The following is a 20,797-nucleotide window of genomic DNA, read 5'->3' as shown; positions in this document are numbered from 1 at the left end:
GAATATTGACTAAAAAATACCTTAACAAATAATTGGTACGAAAGCATATCGAGTTACCTCATAAGAAACATTTATTCACAAGGGAATGGAACGCTACAGCCTTACAGATGACGTAAAAACGGTTTAAAATGTTATCTCACTCCTGTTCTGTGCCCAGTATCAAACCGTCCGAACTAACACGATAAGGCGGTTTGTTAAGTGGCAACCAAAACCACCCCTATCGCTGCTGTCCCAATCGTTTAAACAGGCCACTTTCGTACATTGCGCTGCTGCTTGTTGCGTTCGCAGGCGATGTATTTCCTACCGATGGCAATACTTTGTCACTTCTCGGTTATGTTCTGGTTTATAGTTTATGCTTCCGAGGCGACAAACACATACAGAGACACCCTTCTCGAAACGATCCGGAGTGAGATCTCACTCAACGGAAAGTTCTTTACCACGTTTTATAGTGTGGACACAAAGCGCTCGACAATATTTGATCCCGCGTAACCCGGCTGGCCCCCGGGAGTGTCCCAATTGATGGTGCAGTTGCGACAATTTTAACGAGTTTTCCAAAAAATCAACACACGGAGTGATGGACCATCAAACCGAGGGTGGTAGAAGGAGCATATAAAGAGCAGTTTCGATTGACGGGAATGTATTCCCGATTGAGGGAATTATTATGATACAAAATGTTAATGTACTCGCACACACACACTCCTTCTGTCGCAACCTGGCTTTCCCCAATCTTTCCCCGTTGGTTTGTACGGGTAGAATGCGGATCAGCTCAATTATGTTGCTCCCTCGGAATACTCTTTATGCGGTAGTCGGGGGCATCGTGTACAGGTAGGATGGAATTAAAAATCCGAAGCACTTCTCCGCAATGCACTTAATTGATTTTATCTGCAGATTATCATTTCATATCCCTGTATTTTTTTGTTCTGTTTTATTTTCCTTAACCCAGCGAATGCTTAATAAACCTCCCCATTCGACTGGCGAAACCCCTTTTCAGGTCCTTGGTTTGCATTTCCCTTGTTTGTGTGTCAGTTTGTGTTGATTGAAATTGATCATAATTTTTGTGGTACCATTTTCCGTGCGTGTCGGAATTTTGAAAAAGGGGGAACAACAGTCCGCGGATGATGTGCTCCCGGGTGTGATCGGTGAAGTACATTATTTTTACTGTCACGAGCAAATTGTTTAACATACTTTCGAATTCGGTTTGTTCGTTTCGGCTTCGGCCGGGGGTTTCGGTTCATTTAATTTGACAAATTCCGCTGCTCGCGCACGGTTGAGTGGCAGTTAATTAGGTAAATATACGCTTATGGAGTGGAAAATGAAGTGCGCGAATTGAGCGTGTGCGGTGTGCGGATGCGATGAGAAATTATCTTTATTTGAATAAATCATTTCCGATTCAGCCATGCTAATTTATTAACTTATTTCAGCTACTTTACACGCGCGAGCGTTCGAGTGCGGTGCACTTTAAAGTTAAATTAAAAACAAATCAAAACCCCATCGTGTACAAATAATTAAAACGTAGGAATTTAACTGCCAAAAAAAAAAGAATCGATTTTAAGAGCGACAGTTTTAGAAAATTTGTTAATTAATATTTTAAAATTTTAATTTCATCAACAGCTTCAGCTATTTCTTTCTACCTGGTAGCCAGGTAGCTCGTAGCAAAAAAAGGATCAAAATTCAAATAATTTACCTGAATAGCAAGAAGGACAGCTGAAGAACGTGAACGAATACTCACACACTGATTGATTCGGTTTGCAAGATTAAAACGAATGTTACAACTATTTTGCAGCCGGTAAAAGAAAAAGGACTTTACCAACAAAACCCGTCCCGAATTGCGGGAGTTCTCTGCAAAAGTACGAAATTGCCGAACACTATGATGCAATTTGGCAGCTGTCTAATACCCGCAAAAAGGAGACATGCAATACGCGTGTTGGTTGACATCTGTAAGGCTACAATTGTGATCCCAACGTTTAAGGGCAGCTGTGTCGCTTGACGGAGGTGACGGTACAGACGGTAAACTGATTGTCTTCGATCCGCTACAGATCGTCTCGTCCATTTTTGTCGGCTATTTCTGTACAAAGCACTCAGACGGACATATTTTTTTCCTTCCCCTTCACGACAACACCTGGAAGAAAGGATACCCAACAAACGGATAGGTCAGATAGGGTCATTGCACCTCGGCTCGGAAGGGATGTGGTGTGATGTGTGTGCCGTAGCAGATGTGATTTGCTCGTCACCACTCTCGTCTTCGCATCCGGATAAAGATTCATTTCTTTTCGACCACAAAGCTGTGAAATGGTTCCTAGCGTATATAAAGTTTTGTCCAACGAACTGTTCGTGAGTGAAAGCTGTACAGATGGATAAGAGTAGTACGTTTTATCAATGTCTCTTTTGGGGGAAGAATTTATGATTTATGGTCACGCACACAAACCCGGGGCGGGTGCATTTTCGGGTGCGCTTTCCAAAACTGCTGGAACTATACGACCATATAGTACCGAACCTCATCGTTCATGCACTTCAGTGCAGCCAAAAAGCTAAATCGCGGAGGGAGGGAGAGAGAGAGAGAGAAAAAAAAGACATTTATTACACTCAAATTCATCCGCCCGGAATCTACTGCTGCGGTAAACGGTTGATTCTAGCCGCGCAAAGATCTTCATTCGCCTTCAGTACTTTAGATACTTTGGGAAGCTTTAGTTTGCGTGTGGCAAGACACGGATATATGTTTTCTTTTCCGGCTCTTTACATTCGCTCTAGGTAGGGCGTTACATATGGGTGATATGTTTTCACATGCGCCACTCCGAGATACTTACAACGCGTAAACTAGAGTATGTGTGCAATAAAAGCATTCTCAACCACCTTCTTGCGAAATCAAGCCGCGGATGCACAATTGTGATAAAACGGCAAGCCAAGATGGTGTTTTTGGGGAGGGCGGCGGAACGGGAAAATCCGTTCCGATTCACAACGCCGGATGATTTTGATGCATTCGGCTCTTGTGCATTGTCAGGAATGCGCAAGAGGTTTTTTTGGGGGGTCGGTATTACGGAGCGCGTTATTATAGTTGTAACAGTCAAGTGGTGCCGACCGCGAGTGTTATTTTTCTTCTGCCCTGTGCAATTCCTATTGCGGAAGATGCCATGGTGAACTTAGCCGTACGATTGTCTGCTTACCCGCACGGTGCATTCCTAGGCTGGAGCATTCGTGGAAGGAAGTGGAAGGAAGTTTTGGGTTGGTTTCTGCACGGGCAAGATAAACGTAGCCCGGAGTTCTCGCCAGCTAACGGATTACCGAAGTTCTTCGCTGCTTCACTGTATCGGATTTACCGATGGGAAGGTTGAAAAGTTTCCTCCGTGAGTTCTGTTGCCTTTTTGGGTACTTTAACTTAAACAGAAACTAGTCGGAAGTTCTCTTAGTCATCCAGTAAAAAATCTTCCTTTGCTTAAGTATTTTTTCCCCAGTTTTCTCTCTTCGATTCACCCTCAGTCCGGGGGAAGAACCATAGTCGAGAGTATCCATCACGGTCGCGCGCACACACCAAACTCCTGGTGCATTGCACAAAGCACGTGATGATGCACCATCGTCGTACAATGCACCGATCCGGATGCTGCTTCTAAGTCGGGCGGAAAACTCCCCTATTTGCTTGGAAGCTGCTGAGTACGTAAGGAGTGTCCCGCAAGTCGTTGGAAGGAATGGGATGATAAAATTTATCATCAACGAAATATGCAGCATTCGCAACTTATTACTTCTCCTTGGCCGAACGTCGGAATGCATTCGCTGCGAACGGTACTGCACACAGGAAGGCTAGCCACAGTCAGCTAGTGAGAAGTAGCAGAAAGCAGCATGGGATGAGGGTTCAATTTTGCGAATGACGACGGGAATGGGATGAGTTCTGGATGGTTTCTCGTCGGTCCAAAATCCAACGTCGTCTCGTGGCCGTGGTTAACCCTTTTGTGGCGGTTTTTTGAAGTTTATTTGAGTGAAGGCGGTATGAGTGGGGGATGATACACAGAGGAGCGTTACGGGTTCCATTGGATTGGAATGTGTAGTACGCGATGGGTGAGGTTTTCGGACCGTCCCCGTCTTGCTGTATTGATTGGAATGAACCCAAAAGCGCGGTAAAGATGTTTTGAGATGTTGAGGGCAACCGCACCGGTATGAAGAATTGGGTGGAATTTTTCGGGGTTAGTTATCGATTGGTAGCAAATAATGTTCTATCACTCTGTCTATCAAAGAATTGATACCCCTTATTTGGGTAACATGTCTCTGTGGAAGCGTTGAAGTGTAAAGATAGAAGAGCTAACTTCGAGAAATTCGAAAAGATACAATCATTTGTGGTTAAAATCTGTTAATAATAAGCTGCAATAATTTCTCTTTTATTCCACAAATCATCGTGCATTGTTAACTGCTAATTAAACGCCACAATTATAACCATCAGTGGCCTCTGGAGACACCCCTTTTGAATGTTGGCTAAATCTACTTCCCTCCCCCAACAGTCTATCGTGCAGTGGTTTTTTCTATTGATTTAAGCTGTTTTTTTATGCGCTACTTCAACCAACAAACCAATTCCACAAATAATCGCTCACATTCAACAGGCGCTTGGTAGTAGAATGAAGAGCAGACTAGAACAGAGCTCGTCCCACCGTACTGTTCTGCCTGTGTGGCTGTGTGTGATGAAGGAATTAAAACCCAGTCCCAGTGCGCGCGCGGAACCAGAACTCTCGGTTAAAATTATCCCCTTCGGTGGGAATTACACAATAGAATGCGGATCAGTGTAATACGTCAAAAGCTGTCTCCGCATTAACTAACCAACAACTCAACACACACACACCATCGGTACGAAATTCTGTCTTTCTTTTATTTCTAGATAATTTTATGGTTCCCCTGCTTATCATCATCTTCTTCTGGTGGAGCACGCGAAGGGCTATCATTGTCCGGACGATCGGACACAATGCCTGGATGGAAGATGGTGCATTTTCCTGATAGGGGTGGAAAAAAACGAGCCGCTGGCAAAGCAGAAACTCTTCATTCGTACCGATTGTTACGTTATCCTTTCGCATCGCTTTCGATTATGCATTGTTGGAAAAGAATGTACAAGGATTTAACAGGAACGCTGGAAAAAAATGAAAAATAACACTGAAAGAGGGAAACAGATTAAAAAACATTTAGGTAAAAAAAAAGAAATTAAAACACACAAACAGCAATGCGCTTGTGGAAGAAACAAACAAACAAACAAAAAAGCCAGTAAATCCTCCAGTCAATGTGAAGATTGTAGCACATCTCCCCGCCCCAAAGGGGATAAGTTTTTAATTTTCCAATATTTTCCAGTGGCGGCCTTTTGTTTTCCCGTCGCGAGAGCTTCGTTGTGGGCCTGGTAAGGCGGATGAGGTCGATGACAATGGTCGCGTCGGTATCCTTCCCGTTCTTTTTGTGAAGAAAGCAATGGGGGGAAAAGGTATCCTTTATGCTGCCTATTAATGTCGGCACAAGTTAACATAAGTAAAAATGGAATTTTATAAAGAAGACAACGGCAGCCAACCTGTTGGCTGAAATTGCACAGCATGGAATGCAATTTTGTGCATCATCATGCAGTTCATTTGAAATGTAACAGCAAAATATCATACAGCACATTATACCGATGAAGAGAAGGGAAACCAAACCAAAGCGGAGGGAAGGAAAGTGTAAGCAAGTCAAGTAGTGGTTCCCTTTCCTTTTGAGCCTTTAATATGGCCCTATAGGTAGGAAGGAGTTTGCAGGTTAGTTGTTTGCTCTTATGTATTCTATTTTGCTTCACCATCGAATCAGTGCAGCACAGTTTTCCATGGAATTCCAATTTCAATCCTGGGGCTCATATTTTTATCTCTCTCTCTTCTGCACCACGCGTTCGGTCACGAATACAAAAATACAACGTGCCGGTTTCAGGCACCCTTTTGCTGTCCACTCGGTTTCCGAACCCAGCACCTGTACCACCATAGTTGGACCATTGATAAATCACGGCCGCTTTTCCACACGGTCCGAAAACCGTGCACACCAACCACGATGACGACGGCACGTCCGCACAAATCTCTGCATAAATCCGGTAGTGTTGCGAATTTTCTGATTATTATCATGATTATTCGCATTTCCCAGCCGTCCGTACACTGTGGTGGTCCACCGGACCGGTTTTGGTTTCCGGGCACATCCCCACCCACTAGGCGGGGAGGGTGGGGATGGAAAAGTTTCATCCAACCAAGCTCGCGAAAAACTATTCCCCATGCAAAAGCGAGAGAAATGAAATGGAAAGTTCTACCTTTTTCTTTCGGGCCAGGTTTTTTTTCTCCTTTTTTTCGGATATGCTCATTCCGAAACTCTATTTATTCATTCGCCCTGTTTGTTGCGCTGATTGTGGTTTTATGCTGCATTGTTTTGCGTTTCAATGACTTTGGCTCCACCATTTGTTTTTTTTTGCTCCTTCTTGCTCTATTTCGAGTTGTACCTTTTTTTCGTTTGTGTTCGTTTTGTTTGGTATCCGTTGTAGTCAGATTACTGCTAGTTTGGAGCTTTCCCGTCCATGTCTGCCGTTATGCCATTGTGTTCATCTCCATCAATTCTGTGTGCGACCACGTTTTATAAAGCATCAAATAATGATTCTAGCAAACGAGATGAAAACGGAGTGGTTTGCAGGATTGAATAGGAAAAAACATGGAAAGCAACCTTTTTAATGTGGCTCACTGGTTAACTTAAAGCCCTTTTTTGCTAGGATGAAATTTTTCTCTATGTTCCTCGTCAGCTTAACACGTTTAAGGAGCAAACTTGCAATAATTCAAACTGTTTAAATAAAGTAAATCACAACAGTAAACCAAACCAACGAAACATTAACACACTTTGTATTCCCGGTACATAACAAACCCGGTACGTCGGATACGTTACGCGTTATACGCCACAACACCAAAAACACCATTGTGTTTTGCTCAATCACGAGTGAGAGCGTACATGCCGTAAATTATAATGATCTGATGGCTGGATTTCGATGGACGTGAGGATTTGCGTTCCCTGTACCCCGGGTTGTACGGGGGGGTGGCTGACGCCTTATCAAACGCGCCCACCTTCCAAGAAAAGCGCCCGAAACACGATCGGGAACACGTACACGTCGAACGTCGAATGAAATGAATCTTATGCCATGCTCCGGGGCCCACAACCACGACCGAGCCGTCTACGTATACCCGAGTGTGCGAAGTGCCTGGAAGCGTGCAAATTTCCCCGAGGAAATTAAAGGGAAAATCTACGCTGATTGTTTTTCCTCCACGCACACGTTGGCCCTTCATCGACGGGCGTGCAACCCCATTGGACAAGGGACTCTGCTGTTTACTAACCCACCCCGTGCCCCCCGTATCGAACGGTGTGGAAGGATTCGACAGCACCATCAACATTCATCCAGCTGCATCCTTTCGAATCCTTTCGGCAAATGATTAAAGACGGGACGAGAGATGGTGGGGCGAGACACTCGGTGCCGCCTTCAGCACACGAAGGCCTTGTGCCTTGTGTGCCGTGTTGTGGATGAATATGATTTATGTGCAGCACTGACTGTCATCGACAGCTGGTGGCAAACGATTTCATCAATCGAGACAAACGCGCATCGTATGATGTCACACTGTGGCGCCCAAAGGTGGAAGGATATGTACAGGACGATGCAGGATACATACTGGTGACACATACCAGTTAACGAACGTACCGTCGAACGGATGGAGCTTTATCGTTCTTCATTTCAGTTTTGTTTTCCAGGCGAGTTCCGGCAACCGTGTTGCTCTATGACATCGGTAGGAGTTTAAGGAAATGCAAAAGACACTCAACGAAACGGGGACGTGTAAAGAGCAACGACAAACACAACCGAGAGTCTGATTGATAGAATGGTCCAGGGGACAGGGTTGAGTTTGGTGCCTGGAAGCGTTAAAAGTTTGTTGCCACCGAATCGAAACGTCCATCAAACGATGAGAACCTGCCCAATGCTCTGCCTGCTACTAATGACAGTTGATGGTCAGTTGCATGTCCACGTTTGGTGAGATTGATGAAATGATGTACTATCTGTATAAGTTGAAGTGAATTTTGCGGAACAATTGATTTCAAAAATGATCTGTTCTTTTTCTTCTCTATTTAGATGTCGTCCTATCAACCCACAACCTCCCAAGAACTCGCGAACAACACACCATCCTGATCGGCTTAAATATTACTCTTTATTACACAATGTCCTCTTTAAAGCATTACTAATTTATTTTTGTCCGTAAAATGTCTCTGCTTCTTCAACTGTAAAGATACCCGATCCTTAATTTCTGTGTGACACCGGTACCAGCCAACGCCGACCATCGGAGTCGTCGCAGCAGCGAGCAATTCCATCAATATTATGACAGAGGGCACCGCGCCGACGGTTGAATGTTTAGATAACACACTGGACGGTCTGAACGAGCAGCAGGAGCAGGAACAGCATCAGCAGCAGCAAGAACAGCAACAAGAACAACCAGATCAGCAACACGTGGAAGCGGTGCAGGGAACGGTCGGTGTACGTATCGAGGTAACGAGTGCGCCATCGGCAGGTTCCGTCGAGCTAGTCGCTATCGGTAAGGAGTGCGCGGAGGAACCGTCAAAGTCTCGGGACGATCAGCACCATCAGGCAGTCGCGATGTCGCAAAGCACAAAGCAGGTCTCGAAAGCGGAAAAAGACCTCCCGGAGCGTGGTTCCTGGGGGTCGAAGCTGGACTTTATCCTATCGGTGGTTGGGTTGGCGATCGGGTTGGGCAACGTGTGGCGTTTCCCGTACCTGTGCTACAAGAATGGTGGCGGCGCATTCCTGATACCGTACTTTGTCACACTCTTCCTGGCCGGCATACCGATGTTCTTTATGGAGCTGGCACTCGGCCAGATGTTGACGATCGGTGGCCTGGGTGTGTTCAAGATTGCGCCCATTTTTAAAGGTAACTTTGGCGAGTGATAAGAATTGCAGGATGAATTCTGTCGTATGTAGGATAATGGTTGGAAATTAACTGATTTGTTTGATATACTCTATAAGGTATCGGTTATGCAGCGGCAGTAATGTCCTGTTGGATGAACGTGTACTACATCGTCATCCTTGCGTGGGCCATATTTTACTTCTTCATGTCGTTACGTGCAGGTATACTATTGATAGCCACAAAAAAGGTGAAATTTTGCTCATGTCTAGACAAATAATGTTTCCAGATGTGCCTTGGCGAACGTGTGATAATGTGTGGAACTCGATCAACTGCGTCAATCCGTACGATCGCAAGGATCTGCTGTGTTGGGAAACGATCGGTGTGAACAGTACGCTCACCAAGATTTGCTCACTGAACTCCAATAACGTGTCCATGACGGATTTGGCCGATCCGGTGAAAGAATTCTGGGAGTAAGTCTTCTACTTCTACGCCGCTCCTCACAAGTCCGCTACAAATGCGAATTGCTCTTTCTCTCTTTTTGTACGTGAAGACGCCGCACATTGATGATCTCGAGCGGTATTGATCAGGTAGGATCAATCCGCTGGGAACTTGCTGGGACGCTTCTGCTGGTGTGGATCTTGTGCTACTTCTGTATCTGGAAGGGTGTCAAGTGGACTGGCAAGGTCGTGTACTTTACTGCCCTGTTTCCGTACTTCCTGCTTACGATCCTGCTGATCCGTGGCATTACATTACCGGGTGCTTTTGAAGGCATCAAGTTCTATGTGAGCCCTAACTTATCGAAGCTTGCCGAATCGGAGGTATGTACTGTGGGGTTGTCACTATGGGTATTACAAGTGAACTCAACAACAAACCTTCCCCAAATATCCATCAGGTGTGGATCGATGCAGTCACACAGATCTTCTTCTCGTATGGTCTCGGTCTGGGAACATTGGTCGCTCTCGGCAGTTACAACAAATTTAACAACAATGTGTACAAGTACGTTTAATATCTGCACAAAGAACTTCTTCGTTCTCGTTCCCGCATGTTTTAATCGATTGATTAAACTCCTCTTCACAATTCGACAGAGATGCCCTGATTGTGTGTACCGTCAACTCGAGTACCAGTATGTTTGCCGGCTTCGTGATCTTCTCCGTCGTCGGTTTTATGGCACACGAGCAACAGCGTCCAGTAGCCGAAGTGGCTGCCTCCGGGCCCGGTCTTGCCTTCTTAGCCTATCCATCGGCCGTCCTACAACTCCCGGGTGCACCGCTCTGGTCGTGTTTGTTCTTCTTCATGCTGTTACTGATCGGTCTCGACTCACAGTTCTGTACCATGGAGGGTTTCATTACGGCCGTGATTGACGAGTGGCCACATCTGCTGCGCAAGCGTAAGGAAATCTTCATCGCAATCGTGTGTATGATCAGCTATCTCGTTGGCTTGACGTGTATTACGGAGGTATGTGAAGGCTATTTTAGGAATGTGTGGAATTCCTAATCTTCCATGATGTGCTTCCAATTTCCCCGCAGGGCGGTATGTATGTGTTCCAAATTCTTGACTCGTACGCGGTCAGCGGTTTCTGTTTGCTGTTCCTGATGTTCTTCGAGTGTGTGTCGATCTCGTGGGCTTACGGTGTGGATCGTTTCTACGACGGTATCAAGGACATGATCGGCTACTATCCACTATCGTGGTGGAAGTTCTGCTGGGTCGTCACTACTCCTGCCATCTGTGTCGTAAGTATTGGATAGCTCTGCTGCAGCTATTGTTGCTGTAACGCCTTGTAGTTTATGTGCGCGTGTGAATGGGAATTGAGTGAGTGAGAATTTACAGGTCTCCATCTTTGAACTTGAACGCATTGGAAGGTAAATTGAGTTATATTTGTAAGATGGGATATACGCAAAGAGGGAAAGGTTATTGATATTTTTCAGATTTCGGATCTAGACGCATGGTTTGCTGTTGGGAAACTGATAAACGAAAGACATCTGAAGCTGTTTGAAGTTGCCATTAGAATTCGCATGATACAGAGATACTTAATAATAAATAAATTATTGTAACGATTATTTATACATCATTTTTTGCCCTTAATTGTAGCAAATAATCCGAAATAGCGTTTAAACCCTTTAGGAAATCCAAACCAAAGAATAGACGATAATTTGAAAGGAACTATCAACATTCCTTTATCAGTCTTATCTATTGAAGACTGCCATTTTCAAACATCATTCTTCGTCTGATGAATAACCCGCTCGGTGCATTGGCACGACACATCTGAAGCGATGCATTTCCCTAGAAACGGCAACCAAAACATCAATCGATCCCTTTGACTGCCATTCTACAAATGCTCAGTGACGATTTCTACAAAACCAAACCCATCCACGACCATTTAGTCTTGCTTTACGATGTGCGAACGTGCACAGTTTATGTCTTTAGCATCCTTTTGCATCGAATGGCATTGTTTCTGCTGCTTATCTTCAGGGTTCCACAAAGCGAAGCGAATCCCCCCCCCCCCCCCTTTTCTGCAAAAGGTCCCACTCAGGGGAACTACGGAACTACGGAGATTGAATGAGCTTTTTGAAGGCAACCATGATGGCTTCCATGGTTGCCCATCAATCGATCATAAACAAATCAATAGCGGCAGCTCGATCAGGAAGACGCCCGAAACCGGTACGCATTCATCTCTGCGGAATTGAAGTGTGCTGAATGGGGCTGAAGCTGTTGAACAACCGTGCGTTATGAGTGAAATCGATTGGTCGTAATTTTTGCTCCAAGCCACACTCAATGGTTCAAAGGATGGAACTTGATTGATGACGATGGTGGTGGTGCATCGTAAAATGAGAAAATTATAGTTTCGCTTACAAACCACATATTAAAGTGAGTCGCTTAAAAACGGGGCAAGTAATACGGAGTTAGTAAGAAAACCATTAAAGGAGTTTGCTGAGATATTATATTAACACGTGATGTGAACAAAATCACCTTCCATCTTCCGGAAAACCACCGTTTGGAACTTATCACGCTGGCATGATTTGCAAGTTGCATGTAAGAATTTGCTCATCATTGCATCTATGGGCAAGTGTGGCCAAGAGTAAATAATTTTCCCGTCTGACCACAATACATTCGGCCTGGTGTGAATGCCAAACAGGGTGGCGGAAGGCAGTCCTGCACGGTCCATCCTGTTTGTGGTGTAGCTTATCGATTTGTCTTATTAGCTGTCAAGTGTTGCGTATGCGTATTAGCATAAAGCTTCAGCTCGTTCGAAACGGTTACCACAAGCCCCGGTTTGTTGTTCGTCCCAATTTTCTTACACACGGCCGTTTTGCTTGCACGACGATGATGTGTTTCCTTCCGCTTTGGGGTTAGGGTTCGCAAGTTTACTTGCACTGCTTATACACTTCTCGCATTTTGGTGGAAGTTAGTTTGAGGGTAGGTCATCCTTTACGCATATTGATGAACACTCAGGATCGATGAAAGAGCACACCAAGAAGTGTGCGTTGATCGTGTACGAAAGCCTTGTGCGGTTTTGCCGGGGTTTGGTTTGTCTTGGCATCAATATTCCGTTGTGCTGTGTGCGTTTCAGCATTAGTTGGCTTTTCAGCCTTTTGTCGACCGCTTTGTTCTGTCGACTCCATTGGTAATGGTAGCAAATGCAGCAAGCAAAAACAGATGTTCCGCATAAGAAGCCCAGTGTGACAGTGTTCCGATGGCATTGCGCTTTTAACTCCCCCTCTCTCGGTTGGAATGGGTCAAGTCTAGTACGCACTGTACACGAGTCGGACTTCCATGTTCGATGCTTTATCTTCATACCATCGGCCATCGTCATCCGTACCGATCGCGTACGTAAGCTAATGATTGAAATGGGCCGGTAACGCAATGAGAAAAGGGGAAAAACCACACCACAAAACACTCCTGTTACGCAAATGACCAACAATCGGTTTCAATAGGGTTAATCGTAAATTTCAATTAAAATTCATTCCATCCACTCACCACGTTCCATCGAGGAATGGAAGTAGAATTTCATACCACGACCCGGTACATCGGTGGCGTCCATTTTCTCGGTACGATTTTCCACGTTGCTATGGACGTGTTGTAGGGTAAAAGAACTACTACACAATGTAAACGAACGGACAGGGAGTGAGTGGCAAATTCAAGTGGAAGCACAGCTTTCCCATTCCCCCCACACAAGCTTTCGTGTGGAAATGGTTCATGATGACAAATCGCATATAACTCACGAATGATTCAAGCTGCAGACATGGTGTGTGTTTGAAGCCGTGTAATGAAACGGAACTAGTCACTTACACCGTGGTTGGCGAAACAGACGAAAAGGGAAGATATGGTTTTAGAAGATGGTTGGAAAATATGCCTTCTATGCCTGACTGCATTGAGGTGAAGAAAGATACGTTTCCATCTGGAAAATCAATCGCTGAGAGGATCGTAACGTGATTGTTTAATAGGTTGAAGTACTTATAAAATATAATAACTCTACTAGTGATGAGAATAACAACTCTTTTGAGTGCGTCAATTCAGAATTAATTATTCTTATTACGAGTCAGCTCGCTTAACGACTCATTTCAGAGACATAAAATACCACGGCATAAATCTCCTAAGGCCTTAGCTTTTTTTTAGGAAATTTAACAAAACTTTTTAAATTGATATATTTTAATGCGAATTAGTCAAAGTTTCCTAAGGCTCATTTTTTGCACCAATTTTTGCCTATAAGTCGGTCGGTATCCAACGGATCGCCAATCTTTAACCCGTGGTCGATAGATGGCACTAATAGCTACATTTTCTTCTTGGACCACCATGCCCTCAGCTGTCTGTGCCAGAAGTTATGCGAGGAACCAAGTTCCTTACCCTCTTTGAGAAAATGTAAAATTTTCCTCATTTTTCTGCAGTTCAGCAAAATTTTTAAATGTGATATATTTTATTGCGAATTTGCTGCAATAATTTTTTTTTCACTCAAATAATGCTTTAAATTTAAAAAAGAATAAAAAAATCAGAAAAAAATTGCAAATAAATTTTCCACTCGAAAATTTCATAAGGGGTACCCCTTACGTTTTTTTTGAGAAATTTTGCAAAAAAAATAAAATTGATTTATTTTAATGCCAATTGGTTGCAATAAGTTTCTTTTCACTCAAATAATGTTTTGAACAAAAAAAAGAATAAAAAATTATGAAAAAATTAAAAAAATATAAAAATTAGAAAATTTCATAAGGCTCATTTTTGCGCCAAGTTTTGGCTATAAGTCGGTCGGTATCCAACGGATCGCCAATCTTTAACCTGTGGTCGATAGATGGCACCAATGGCTACATTTTCTTCTTGGACGGCCATGCTCTCAGATGTCTGTGCCAGAAGTTATGCGAGGAAGCAAGTTCCTTACCCTCTTTGAGAAAATGTAAAATTTTCCTCATTTTTCTGCAGTTCAGCAAAATTTTTAAATGTGATATATTTTATTGCGAATTTGTTGCAATAAGTTTCTTTTCACTCAAATAATGCTTTAAATTAAAAAATGAATAAAACATCAGAAAAAAATTTCAAAAAAATTTTTCACTCGAAAATTTCATAAGGGGTACCCCTTACGATTTTTTAAAGAAATTTTGCAAAAAAAATAAAATTGATTTATTTTAATGCCAATTGGTTGCAATTCGTTACTTTTCACTCAAATAATGTTTTGAACAAAAAAAAGAATAAAAAATTATGAAAAAATATCAAAATTAGAAAATTTCATAAGGCTCATTTTTGCGCCAAGTTTTGGCTATAAGTCGGTCGGTATCCAACGGATCACCAATCTTTAACCTGTGGTCGATAGATGGCACCAATAGCTACATTTTCTTCTTGGACGGCCATGCCCTCAGCTGTCTGTGCCAGAAGTTATGCGAGGAACCAAGTTCCTTACCCTCTTTGAGAAAATGTAAAATTTTCCTCATTTTTGCGCCAAGTTTTGGCTATAAGTCGGTCGGTATCCAAAGGATCACCAATCGTTAACCTGTGGTCGATAGATGGCACCAATGGCTACATTTTCTTCTTGGACGGCCATGCCCTCACCTGTCTGTGCCAGAAGTTATGCGAGGAACCAAGTTCCTTACCCTCTTTGAGAAAATGAAAAATTTTCCTCATTTTTCTGCAGTTCAGCAAAATTTTGAAATGTGATATATTGTATTGCGAATTTGTTGCAATAAGTTTCTTTTCACTCAAATAATGCTTTAAATTAAAAAAAGAATAAAAAATCAGAAAAAAATTTCATAAAAATTTTTCACTCGAAAATTTCATAAGGGGTACCCCTTACGTTTTTTTTGAGAAATTTTGCAAAAAAAATAAAATTGATTTATTTTAATGCCAATTGGTTGCAATAAGTTTCTTTTCACTCAAATAATGTTTTGAACAAAAAAAAAGAATAAAAAATTATGAAAAAATTAAAAAATATAAAAATTAGAAAAATTCATAAGGCTCATTTTTGCGCCAAGTTTTGGCTATATGTCGGTCGGTATCCAACGGATCACCAATCTTTAACCTGTGGTCGATAGATGGCACCAATAGCTAAATTTTCTTCTTGGACGGCCATGCCCTCAGCTGTTTGTGCCAGAAGTTATTTGAGGAACCAAGTTCCTTACTCTTTATGAGAAAATGTAAAATTTTCCTCATTTTCGCGCCAAGTTTTGGCTATAAGTCGGTCGGTACCCAACGGATCGCCAATCGTTAACCTGTGGTCGGTAGATGGCACCAATGGCTACATTTTCTTCTTGGACGGCCATGCCCTCAGATGTCTGCGCCAGAAGATATGCGAGGAACCAAGTTCCTTACCCTCTTTGAGAAAATGTAAAATTTTCCTCAGTTTTGCGCCAAGTTTTGGCTATAAGTCGGTCGGTATCCAACGGATCGCCAATCGTTAACCTGTGGTCGATAGATGGCACCAATGGCTACATTTTCTTCTTGGACCGCCATGCCCTCAGATGTCTGTGCCAGAAGTTATAAGAGGAACCAAGTTCCTCACTCTCTTTGAGAAAATGTAAAATTTTCCTCATTTTTCTGCAGTTCAGCAAAATTTTTAAATGTGATATATTTTATTGCGAATTTGTTGCAATAAGTTTCTTTTCACTCAAATAATGCTTTAAATTAAAAAAAGAATAAAAAATCAGAAAAAAATTTCAAAAAAATTTTCCACTCGAAAATTTCATAAGGGGTACCCCTTACGTTTTTTTTGATAAATTTTGCAAAAAAAAATAAAATTGATTTATTTTAATGCCAATTGGTTGCAATAAGTTTCTTTTCACTCAAATAATGTTTTGAACAAAAAAAAGAATAAAAAATTATGAAAAAATTAAAAAAATATCAAAATTAGAAAATTTCATAAGGCTCATTTTTGCGCCAAGTTTTGGCTATAAGTCGGTCGGTATCCAACGGATCGCCAATCTTTAACCTGTGGTCGATAGATGGCACCAATAGCTACATTTTCTTCTTGGACGGCCATGCCCTCAGCTGTCTGTGCCAGAAGTTATGCGAGGAACCAAGTTCCTTACCCTCTTTGAGAAAATGTAAAATTTTCCTCAGTTTTGCGCCAAGTTTTGGCTATAAGTCGGTCGGTATCCAACGGATCGCCAATCGTTAACCTGTGGTCGATAGATGGCACCAATGGCTACATTTTCTTCTTGGACGGCCATGCCCTCAGATGTCTGTGCCAGAAGTTATGCGAGGAACCAAGTTCCTTACCCTCTTTGAGAAAATGTAAAATTTTCCTCATTTTTCTGCAGTTCAGCAAAATTTTGAAATGTGATATATTTTATTGCGAATTTGTTGCAATAAGTTTCTTTTCACTCAAATAATGCTTTAAATTAAAAAAAGAATAAAAAATCAGAAAAAAATTTCAAAAAAATTTTTCACTCGAAAATTTCATAAGGGGTACCCCTTACGTTTTTTTTGAGAAATTTTGCAAAAAAAAATAAAATTGATTTATTTTAATGCCAATTGGTTGCAATAAGTTTCTTTTCACTCAAATAATGTTTTGAACAAAAAAAAAGAATAAAAAATTATGAAAAAATTAAAAAAATATAAAAATTAGAAAAATTCATAAGGCTCATTTTTGCGCCAAGTTTTGGCTATAAGTCGGTCGGTATCCAACGGATCGCCAATCTTTAACCTGTGGTCGATAGATGGCAGCAATAGCTACATTTTCTTCTTGGACGGCCATGCCCTAAGCTGTCTGTGCCAGATGTTATGCGAGGAACCAAGTTCCTTACCCTCTTTGAGAAAATGTAAAATTTTCCTCATTTTTGCGCCAAGTTTTGGCTATAAGTCGGTCGGTATCCAACGGATCGCCAATCGTTAACCTGTGGTCGATAGATGGCACCAATGGCTACATTTTCTTCTTGGACCGCCATGCCCTCAGATGTCTGTGCCAGAAGTTATGCGAGGAACCAAGTTCCTCACTCTCTTTGAGAAAATGTAAAATTTTCCTCATTTTTCTGCAGTTCAGCAAAATTTTTAAATGTGATATATTTTATTGCGAATTTGTTGCAATAAGTTTCTTTTCACTCAAATAATGCTTTAAATTAAAAAAAGAATAAAAAATCAGAAAAAAATTTCAAAAAAAATTTTCACTCGAAAATTTCATAAGGGGTACCCCTTACGTTTTTTTTGAGAAATTTTGCAAAAAAAAATAAAATTGATTTATTTTAATGCCAATTGGTTGCAATAAGTTTCTTTTCACTCAAATAATGTTTTGAACAAAAAAAAAGAATAAAAAATTATGAAAAAATTAAAAAAATATAAAAATTAGAAAAATTCATAAGGCTCATTTTTGCGCCAAGTTTTGGCTATAAGTCGGTCGGTATCCAACGGATCGCCAATCTTTAACCTGTGGTCGATAGATGGCAGCAATAGCTACATTTTCTTCTTGGACGGCCATGCCCTAAGCTGTCTGTGCCAGATGTTATGCGAGGAACCAAGTTCCTTACCCTCTTTGAGAAAATGTAAAATTTTCCTCATTTTTGCGCCAAGTTTTGGCTATAAGTCGGTCGGTATTCAACGGATCACCAATCTTTATTCTGTGGTCGATAGATGGCACCAATAGCTACATTTTCTTCTTGGACGGCCATGCCCTCAGCTGTCTGTGCCAGAAGTTATGCGAGGAACCAAGTTCCTTACCCTCTTTGAGAAAATGTAAAATTTTCCTCAGTTTTGCGACAAGTTTTGCCTATAAGTCGATCGGTATCCAACGGATCGCCAATCGTTAACCTGTGGTCGATAGATGGCACCAATGGCTACATTTTCTTCTTGGACGGCCATGCCCTCAGATGTCTGTGCCAGAAGTTATGCGAGGAACCAAGTTCCTTACCCTCTTTGAGAAAATGTAAAATTTTCCTCATTTTTCTGCAGTTCAGCAAAATTTTTAAATGTGATATATTTTATTGCGAATTTGTTGCAATAAGTTTCTTTTCACTCAAATAATGCTTTAAATTAAAAAAAGAATAAAAAATCAGAAAAAAATTTCATAAAAATTTTTCACTCGAAAATTTCATAAGGGGTACCCCTTACGTTTTTTTTGAGAAATTTTGCAAAAAAAATTAAATTGATTTATTTTAATGCCAATTGGTTGCAATAAGTTTCTTTTCACTCAAATAATGTTTTGAACAAAAAAAAGGAATAAAAAATTATGAAAAAATTAAAAAAATATAAAAATTAGAAAATTTCATAAGGCTCATTTTTGCGCCAAGTTTTGGCTATAAGTCGGTTGGTATCCAACGGATCACCAATCTTTAACCTGTGGTCGATAGATGGCACCAATAGCTACATTTTCTTCTTGGACGGCCATGCCCTCAGCTGTCTGTGCCAGAAGTTATGCGAGGAACCAAGTTCCTTACCCTCTTTGAGAAAATGTAAAATTTTCCTCATTTTTGCGCCAAGTTTTGGGTATAAGTCGGTCGGTATTCAACGGATCACCAATCTTTATTCTGTGGTCGATAGATGGCACCAATAGCTACATTTTCTTCTTGGACGGCCATGCCCTCAGCTGTCTGTGCCAGAAGTTATGCGAGGAACCAAGTTCCTTACCCTCTTTGAGAAAATGTAAAATTTTCCTCAGTTTTGCGACAAGTTTTGCCTATAACTCGATCGGTATCCAACGGATCGCCATTCTTTAACCTGTGGTCGATAGATGGCACCAATGGCTACATTTTCTTCTTGGACGGCCATGCCCTCAGATGTCTGTGCCAGAAGTTATTTGAGGAACCAAGTTCCTTACCCTCTTTGAGAAAATGTAAAATTTTCCTCATTTTTCTGCAGTTCAGCAAAATTTTTAAATGTGATATATTTTATTGCGAATTTGTTGCAATAAGTTTCTTTTCACTCAAATAATGCTTTAAATTAAAAAAAGAATAAAAAATCAGAAAAAAATTTCATAAAAATTTTTCACTCGAAAATTTCATAAGGGGTACCCCTTACGTTTTTTTTTGAGAAATTTTGCAAAAAAAATTAAATTGATTTATTTTAATGCCAATTGGTTGCAATAAGTTTCTTTTCACTCAAATAATGTTTTGAACAAAAAAAAGGAATAAAAAATTATGAAAAAATTAAAAAAATATAAAAATTAGAAAATTTCATAAGGCTCATTTTTGCGCCAAGTTTTGGCTATAAGTCGGTTGGTATCCAACGGATCACCAATCTTTAACCTGTGGTCGATAGATGGCACCAATAGCTACATTTTCTTCTTGGACGGCCATGCCCTCAGCTGTCTGTGCCAGAAGTTATGCGAGGAACCAAGTTCCTTACCCTCTTTGAGAAAATGTAAAATTTTCCTCATTTTTGCGCCAAGTTTTGGCTATAAGTCGGTCGGTATTCAACGGATCACCAATCTTTATTCTGTGGTCGATAGATGGCACCAATGGCTACATTTTCTTCTTGGACCGCCATGCCCTCAGCTGTCTGTGCCAGAAGTTATACGAGGAACCAAGTTCCTTACTCTCTTTGAGAAAATGTAAAATTTTCCTCAGTTTTGCGACAAGTTTTGCCTATAAGTCGATCGGTATCCAACGGATCGCCATTCTTTAACCTGTGGTCGATAGATGGCACCAATGGCTACATTTTCTTCTTGGACGGCCATGCCCTCAGATGTCTGTGCCAGAAGTTATACGAGGAACCAAGTTCCTTACCCTCTTTGAGAAAATGTAAAATTTTCCTCATTTTTCTGCAGTTCAGCAAAATTTTTAAATGTGATATATTTTATTGCGAATTTGTTGCAATAAGTTTCTTTTCACTCAAATAATGCTTTAAATTAAAAAAAGAATATAAAATCAGAAAAAAATTTTATAAAAATTTTTCACTCGAAAATTTCATAAGGGGTACCCCTTACGTTTTTTTTGAGAAATTTTGCAAAAAAAATAAAATTGATTTATTTTAATGCCAATTGGTTGCAATAAGTTTCTTTTCACTCAAATAATGTTTTGAACAAAAAAAAAGAATAAAAAATTATGAAAAAATTAAAAAAATATAAAAATTAGAAAAATTCATAAGGCTCATTTTTGCGCCAAGTTTTGGCTATAAGTCGGTCGGTATCCAACGGATCGCCAATCGTTAACCTGTGGTCGATAGATGGCACCAATGGCTACATTTTCTTCTTGGACGGCCATGCCCTCAGATGTCTGTGCCAGAAGTTATACGAGGAACCAAGTTCCTTACCCTCTTTGAGAAAATGTAAAATTTTCCTCATTTTTCTGCAGTTCAGCAAAATTTTGAAATGTGATATATTTTATTGCGAATTTGTTGCAATAAGTTTCTTTTCACTCAAATAATGCTTTAAATTAAAAAAAGAATAAAAAATCAGAAAAAAATTTCATAAAAATTTTTCACTCGAAAATTTCATAAGGGGTACCCCTTACGTTTTTTTAGAGAAATTTTGCAAAAAAAAA

The 20,797-nt window shown here is 41.0% G+C and overlaps 1 protein-coding gene across 1 annotated transcript; it reads left to right on the top strand.

The window, feature by feature from the left end:
- Positions 1 to 7,144: 7,144 nt before the first annotated feature.
- LOC125761358 (sodium- and chloride-dependent GABA transporter 1-like) lies at positions 7,145 to 10,975 on the top strand. Its single transcript, XM_049422410.1, has 8 exons — positions 7,145 to 8,001; positions 8,123 to 8,933; positions 9,029 to 9,130; positions 9,196 to 9,379; positions 9,460 to 9,727; positions 9,802 to 9,905; positions 9,995 to 10,364; positions 10,436 to 10,975. The coding sequence occupies exons 2-8, from the start codon at positions 8,366 to 8,368 to the stop codon at positions 10,652 to 10,654; spliced, it is 1,815 nt and encodes a 604-aa protein (XP_049278367.1). The 5' UTR covers positions 7,145 to 8,001; positions 8,123 to 8,365; the 3' UTR covers positions 10,655 to 10,975.
- The last annotated feature ends 9,822 nt before the right edge of the window (positions 10,976 to 20,797 follow it).

This window comes from Anopheles funestus, chromosome 2RL, assembly GCF_943734845.2.
Source record: "Anopheles funestus chromosome 2RL, idAnoFuneDA-416_04, whole genome shotgun sequence".
NCBI lineage: Eukaryota > Metazoa > Arthropoda > Insecta > Diptera > Culicidae > Anopheles > Anopheles funestus.
Note: the sequence above shows the minus strand (reverse complement) of the source record. Positions and strands in the feature narration are given on the sequence as shown.

Bases quoted from the DNA above. Each gene is read 5' to 3' on its own strand.
- LOC125761358 (XM_049422410.1), top strand. From the start codon at position 8,366: ATGACAGAGGGCACCGCGCCGACGGTTGAATGTTTAGATAACACACTG. The intron at 9,131-9,195 runs GTATACTATTGA...TAATGTTTCCAG, and splicing joins CTTCATGTCGTTACGTGCAG to ATGTGCCTTGGCGAACGTGT. The intron at 9,728-9,801 runs GTATGTACTGTG...AATATCCATCAG, and splicing joins CGAAGCTTGCCGAATCGGAG to GTGTGGATCGATGCAGTCAC.